The sequence below is a fragment of the Condylura cristata genome, unplaced genomic scaffold (genome assembly GCF_000260355.1).
Source record: "Condylura cristata isolate star-nosed mole 26May11 unplaced genomic scaffold, ConCri1.0 scaffold00038, whole genome shotgun sequence".
Taxonomy (NCBI): Eukaryota; Metazoa; Chordata; class Mammalia; order Eulipotyphla; family Talpidae; genus Condylura; species Condylura cristata.
In genome coordinates, this window is record NW_004567139.1 from 8,115,163 (window position 1) to 8,121,359 (window position 6,197).

Here is a 6,197-nt window from a genome sequence, read left to right on the forward strand (position 1 = left end):
GCGCGGGGAGAGGCGCAGGGGTGCGAGGGGGTGACTCGGAACCGAGGGCAGCCAGAGCGGCCGCGGTACTCACTCAGCCAGGACTCCAGACTCTCCCCTTCCGCCTCCGCCATATTGCAGCCGCCCGGGCCTGCCCCGCGGCCTCAAGCCTCGCGAGAGCCCGCGCGAGCCGGGCCGGGGCGGGGCCTGCATGGGGGCCTGAGCGCAGCAAGCTCCGCCCCGAGCGTCGCGCCGGGCGGACCGCGGGAGGGCTCGGGCCGCCTGCAGGCTCTTCCCTTGGGCCACGGAGCGAGAGCCCTCAGCGCCCGGACGAATGGGGCAGGTTCCGGCCGCGCGGGGCCCTGTCCTGCCCGCCGGCCTCGCGCGCAGGCACGCTCAGGGCAGCCTCGGCGGGGTCCTCGTGGCCCGCCAAGATGGCTGCCCCCGCCGTGCGGGCTGCGCGAGGGTGGTCAGGCCTGGCGCTGACCGTGCGGAGCGCCGTCCTGCGGCTTCCGGGGTGAGAGGGCGGCGGGCAGCAGCGGGGGCGGCTGCGTCTTCATGAAGAGACCTGAGGGGGAAAAGACGGGCCGCAGGAAGGTCGCGCGCGGACCCTGCTGCGCAAGGGTCGGCTTCAGCCCTTTGACTGGCTGCTCGACGGGCCGGTCTGGAGGCCGAGCGGACGCTCCTAGCCCGAGGGGCTGCACTGATCTGGGGCTGTGGTGGGAGCTGAACGTGCGGACTCGCTGAAGAGCCCGGGGCTAAGCTTTTCTGCGTGTCGGGGGAGGGAGAGACGGGCACGGGAGCGGCTGGTTCGCACCGTCAGCTCTCGGCGAAGACTCCCGGCCTGCCGGGGGCGTTGGGGGACTCCAGCCTCGGACGCGAGGTGGCCGCGGCCCAGGCCCGACGGGCGGTCCCGTTGCCGCTCGGTCGCGGGCGGGTTGGCGAGGGAGCCTATTGTTAAGTCAAGCCTTTCCACGTGTGGAGTGAGCGCTTGCCAGCGCCCCTCTTCCCGTCCCAGGCTAACCCAAGTGCGCTGCAGCCGCTATGGGCCCGAATACAGGGATCCCGAGATTGACAAGGACTATTACCACAAGCCCTCGGCCGAGCTGACTGAGGAGGAGAGGTATGAGCGGGAGCTCAAGAAGACTCAGCTCATCAAAGCGGCCCCGGCGACCAGAGCAAGCTCTGTGTTTGAGGATCCAGTGATCAGGTTGGAGGGAAACTCTGTCCCCTGAAAGGGGGTCACACGGGGCAGGGGCTGCAGTGCAGATGTCCTGGGAGTCTGGGAAGGCCGGACGTGTTGCTCTTGTCTTGTAGTAAATTCACCAACATGATGATGAGAGGAGGAAACAAAGTGCTGGCCCGCTCGCTCATGGCGCAGGTGAGTGGCATCCCCGTGCCCATGGTACAACTCTGCTGGGCTCTTCCAGGTTAACACAAAAAGCCAACTCAGACCCCGGCTGCTCTACTGAGTTCCTTGGGGGGTTTGGGGGACCTTCGTGAAGTCCCGCCCCCGCCCGTTTCAGCCCTCTGTTCTGCCTCTGGAAGAGAAGCACTGGGGAGCTTGGCCCCGTATTTGCTGAGGGAGGAGCGAGGGGCTAGGCACTGGCTCAGCGGAGACCCTCTAGCGAGCCTGGGCAGCCTCCTCACCGCATTCCTTCTCAGACGCTGGAAGCTGTGAAAAGGAAGCAGTTCGAGAAGTACCACGCCGCCTCTGCGGACCTCCGGGCCACCATCGAGCGCAACCCTTACACCATCTTCCACCAAGCACTGAAGAACTGCGAGCCAGTGATTGGGCTGGTGCCCATCCTCAAGGGTGGCCATTTCTACCAAGTGAGTGGTCGAGCTGGACATCGGGGCTGCCCACACATGGAGGGTGGGAGAGCGGGCTGGGATGGAAGGGCCCAGACTGACAGCTCTGTCAGTGTGCTCATCTGCGCCCCCAGTGTAACAGTCACAGGCAGGAAGAGAACAAGGGAGTGCCCTAGTGGACTTTTGTGAAGCCTAATGCACCCCTGCCAGCATAGCACCCCGTACCCTAAATTGCCAGCGAGGGCCTGTGCTTACACCGGCACCGGGTGCGGTGCCTGACCTGAGGCTGGTGGCTCCCCATTCCTGTCACGCTGTGAGCCTGTCACAGCATTTAGTCGTATTTCATTGTCACGAAGGGATGTGTTTGTCTTTTTCAGTTAAATCTCCTAAGGGTTCAGACTTTTTCACTCATGCCCGTGTCTCTGGCATATTTCCTGGCACACAGTGGAGGCTGGGCAAATGATTCTTGGAGAGGGTCTTGTCTTTATGTGTTCAGGTTGGCCCTAGGCGATCTGTGTTGGCAGTCACCTGAGCAAATGGGTCTGTCCCCGCTGGTGATTACTTCCAGTTGGCCGAGCTCCCGCTTAGTGAACGGGCCAGCGCTTAAGGAGTGTTTGCTCGGGGAACATCTGCTTCTCTGAGCCCTCCAGGGGTGGGGAAAGCTCAGCGAGGAAAAGACAGGCCCCCTCTTCTCAGGTGGCTTGTCAGTCTGGCCCCAGGGAGCCTGTGGGTGTTCCTTGGCACCCAGGGAGGGAGGCCAGCGCCCTGGCGGCTAACTGGCCGTGTCCTGTGTGGCCCAGGTCCCTGTCCCGCTGGCTGACCGGCGCCGCCGCTTCCTGGCCATGAAGTGGATGATCAGCGAGTGCAGGGAGAAGAAGCCCCGGCGGATGCTGATGCCAGAGAAGCTGTCGCAGGAGCTGATAGAGGCGTTTCACAACCAGGGTCCTGTGGTCAAGAGGAAGCACGACATGCACAAGATGGCTGAGGCCAACCGTGCCCTGGCCCACTACCGCTGGTGGTAGGGGTGGTGGCCGCTCCCCGGGCCCCGTGGCGCTCTGCCCCAGTGCAGTCTGGGGCCGAGGCGGGCCCATTTTCGGGAGGGCCGCCTGCCCTGGGGTTCGCTCGTTAGCTTGTTCTTTGGGGGCTAGAACCATGTTCGTGCCCATCTCCCTGCAGAAAGGAAGCCTAGCGCCTTGGATTCCCCCCAAAACCTTGGGGTCCACCCAGTCTTCTCTTTCCTTGGCTTGGGGTAGACCTGGGTGATAGGAGAGGAGGCAGCTTTAGTATCAGAAACGGTTTATTAGAAAAGCGCGCCCTGAGCTGCTGCAGCGCTGTGCATTAAAGCCGACCCGGTTCCTGTACAAAATGTGTCATAAGTTTTTGGTGGGACTTGTGCTTTGCCTGTGTCCCATGACACCCCGAAACATCCCGCCGCTGGCTACATGTGCCCATTTTATAGATGGGGAAACAGGCACCAAGGTAGCTGCAGGTCGGTGCGAGGTGTGGCCTCTGCCCGGCCCCGGGGGTGGAAGAGCCAACGGAAGAGCAGGTCAGCCTGGTGTCGAGCCTGGTGGCAAGGCTGTGGCTGAGGAAAGGTGCTCAGCGCAGGATCAGGACGTAAGGGAAAACTCAGGAGCTGCTGACATCTGGAAGAAGCCTGGGTGGGGGGCAACCCCCCTGCCAGGGTGGAAGTGGGCGGAAGAAAGGCTGGTTTGGAGAGGCGCCGCACCCCAGCCTAGTCAGATACCTCGCTGTAGTAATACTTGTGGGCGGCAGGAGTGGTCTTCCAGCCGGCCGCCCGGAACTCGATGATCTCCAGCAGCAGCAGCTGGGCCAGGGAGCTGAGGCCGGAGGGGAGCAGGAAGCCGTCCCGGATCAGGACAAAGAGCTCATCCATGCGCTGCCCGTTCATCTTCTCCAGCTGCTCCCCGACCCGGTGCAGCTGCAGCACCAGGCAGTCCACCTGCGGGGCAGCGGGGTGACCCGGCAGGGCCAGCCTGTCACGCAGCAGCCACTTACAAGGCGCGTGCGCCCGTTGGCACCCTGCCTGGCCCACATGCGTTGGACTGACGACGTCTCACGTAAAAAATGTCTTGGGGACTGGGGCCTAGTCTCTCCACAGGTGCTCGCCATTCCTCCCAGACTCGGCTTTCCTACAGGAGAGGCCTAGGAGCCAGCGGGCTGTGGCTGCTCTGTCCTGGGTCAGTGCCAAGCCTGCAGCCTGTCCTGTCACCGGCAGGCCTTTGGAGCTCCCAGGAAGTGCCCTGGGCCTGAGACCCCCACCTCCCCCTCCCACAGTGTGTCGCCCACCTCCTCCTCCTTGCTCAGGCTGTCCGGCTGGGCCAACCGGAAGAGGCAGTCATAGACGGGGTTCACCAGGGCCATCATGGGCATGTTGTTCACCTGTGGAGGGAGAGCAGCAGCCAAGCGTGGGCTCAGTGGCCGCAGGAGGTGGGCCATCCCTGCCAAGCAGAGTGGCTGCGAATGGGCCTCACCCTCAGGTAGTCGAAGATGTTGCAGATGAAGGTGACGTAGCAGACCCAGCCCTGCAGGGAGCGGGCTCGGAGCTGCTCCCGAGCCTGATACTCCTGCTGCAGCCGGTTGAGGAGCCCGCGGCGGAAGCCGCTCTGGCCAGTTTGCTTGCTCTCCGCCTGTGAGCAGGTGGAAGAAGGCAGGGCAGGGCAAGCCGACGTCCCCCTGAGGCTCACAGATCCCTGCCTTTCCCCCTCTTGTGTCGCCCCACTGGCCACATCTGCCAGCCTCGAAGGCCTTCCTCGGTGCCTCGCCTGTCCCCTACCTACCCTACCTGAATGATGGCGTAGCACATGCGTCCTGCTTCCTTGCTGAACACACAGTCCTGCAGGGAATGGTCCACGATCACGTTGGCCACTTTCTCCAGGTTCACAGCCCCAGGATCTGGGGTAGAGAGTGGTGGGGGGGGTCTAAGCCATTTAGTTACATTTGCTCTACCTGCTTCTAAGAAGGACTAAAGGTGTTGACCAAAGGGCTTTTCCATGAAAGACAACAGCTGCAATTTCACAGAAAGAGGGCAGGGCAGGGCGAGCTGACGTCCCCTGAAGCTCACAGGACCCTGCGTGCTGTCACAGGTGAAGCCCTAACAGCCGGCCAGGCAGGGCCTTGCCTGCAGATGCACCTTGGTACCTGTTGGGCACTGCTAGTGTTATGGAGTCAGACTTCTGTCCCCACAGTGCTGCAGGAAGGCCTGGTCCAGGAAAAGTTCTCTAACTCCCCTGCCCAGTACACTAGAGAACTGGTGCAGCCCCACCCCTTCACTCGGGCACTTGAACTATAAAAAAGCTTTACACACTGAGAGGTGATTCATACTCTAAATGCTGCCTTACAGGCGCATCCCTTCCAGCTGGAAAGTTGCGGAGCCACTCCTATTCTCAAGTGAAGGGAGAGTTGGGGCTCAGCTCTCCTCCCCCTTTCCCTTCCTTGCAGCTCCTGCTTGGGGCTCAGAAGGGCTCCCCACGCTCACCTTTGAGTGCTGTCTTCAGCAGCTGCTGCGTCTCCACATCAAAAGACTGGATCTTATACTCCTCTCGGCCCTGCTCCCCCATGACCAGTCTCGCGGCTCCTCACTGGGGCGGGCCTAAAGACACCACCTGTGGGGGGGGCGTGGCTAGTGCGGGCCGCACTCCCGGTCTTGCAGGATTGGGGGGATGGGGGAACAGGAGCTCCTAGGCACTCCTTGGACTTGAGGGGTGGCTGAGAGCCCACTGAGCTTGGTTTCCCCTGAGAGGACGCCACGCGGGCACCTGCTTGCTGCTCAGTTTAGGAGTCCACAGGCTTCTGGGGCTACCCACCGGCAAGCCCAGGTGACCAAGCCTGCTCTCCAGCCCCAACACGGGGGTGTACTCAGGCCAGCCCAGGTAAGCTGGGCGAGGGAGCTGAGCTGGGGATGCGACTGGCCCCGGCTGTGTAAACCCGCCTAGACCCTGCAGTCCCAGCACTGCTACCTGCAGGTGACAGGACTGGGGGCCCTAAGCGGGACAGCTCTGCCCCAGCGGGGTTACCTGAGCCCTCAGTCCACAGCACCCACCAGGCCCTCCAGCGCATGGGCTGGGGCGGTACAGGCGCCCCAACTCCCCCTACCCGGCCAGCTTCTCCCGGGGACAGGCTAGTTGAAGTGGCCTCGGGTGGCCACAGCCGGGCCGCCCCACTCAGGACTCCCAATTCTGAACTCTACTCTAGGAGCTTCCTTTAGCAGGAGGAAGCGGGGTGATGCCCTGAGCGGTGGTCTCCGTCTCCTCCCGGGGTTCCCAGACCTGGGCGGCTTCCCCAAGCCCGAATGCCCCTCCCGCTGGCGCAGGGCGGACAGCGGGCCTGTCCGGTGTCCCGCCGCTGGAGAGGCGACGTGGGCTCGGGCACCCACCTGCCGGCCC

At 63.3% G+C, this 6,197-nt stretch overlaps 3 protein-coding genes across 6 annotated transcripts in view; 1 reads left to right on the forward strand and 2 right to left on the reverse strand.

Moving 5' to 3' along the window:
• The window catches only part of GGA3 (golgi-associated, gamma adaptin ear containing, ARF binding protein 3), a 13,314-nt gene extending 13,125 nt beyond the window's left edge, over positions 1-189 (reverse strand). Inside the window, exon 1 of the mRNA XM_004693491.2 lies at positions 74-189. Within this exon, the coding sequence (XP_004693548.1) occupies positions 74-113 (40 nt within the window). The 5' untranslated portion in view covers positions 114-189. The remainder of the gene's footprint in view (positions 1-73) is intronic.
• Positions 190-321: 132 nt separating this feature from the next.
• MRPS7 (mitochondrial ribosomal protein S7) lies at positions 322-3,152 on the forward strand. Its single transcript, XM_004693493.2, has 5 exons — positions 322-496; positions 998-1,189; positions 1,297-1,360; positions 1,645-1,812; positions 2,592-3,152. Exons 1-5 carry the CDS (start codon positions 414-416, stop codon positions 2,811-2,813), a joined length of 729 nt encoding a protein of 242 aa, XP_004693550.1. The 5' UTR covers positions 322-413; the 3' UTR covers positions 2,814-3,152.
• A 104-nt stretch (positions 3,153-3,256) lies between these two features.
• The window catches only part of MIF4GD (MIF4G domain containing), a 6,649-nt gene continuing 3,708 nt past the window's right edge, over positions 3,257-6,197 (reverse strand). For 2 of the 4 annotated variants that reach the window (XM_012733079.1, XM_012733081.1), the window contains exons 2-6: positions 5,291-5,417; positions 4,598-4,707; positions 4,287-4,442; positions 4,102-4,194; positions 3,527-3,754 (exon numbers count right to left, since the gene is read on the reverse strand). In XM_012733079.1, coding sequence (XP_012588533.1) covers positions 3,527-3,754; positions 4,102-4,194; positions 4,287-4,442; positions 4,598-4,707; positions 5,291-5,372 — 669 coding nt within the window. In that variant the 5' untranslated portion in view covers positions 5,373-5,417. Of the gene's footprint in view, positions 3,755-4,101; positions 4,195-4,286; positions 4,443-4,597; positions 4,708-5,290; positions 5,418-6,080; positions 6,155-6,197 lie in introns of those variants that run through there. The other 2 variants (XM_012733080.1, XM_004693494.2) reach the window with 2 other exon arrangements.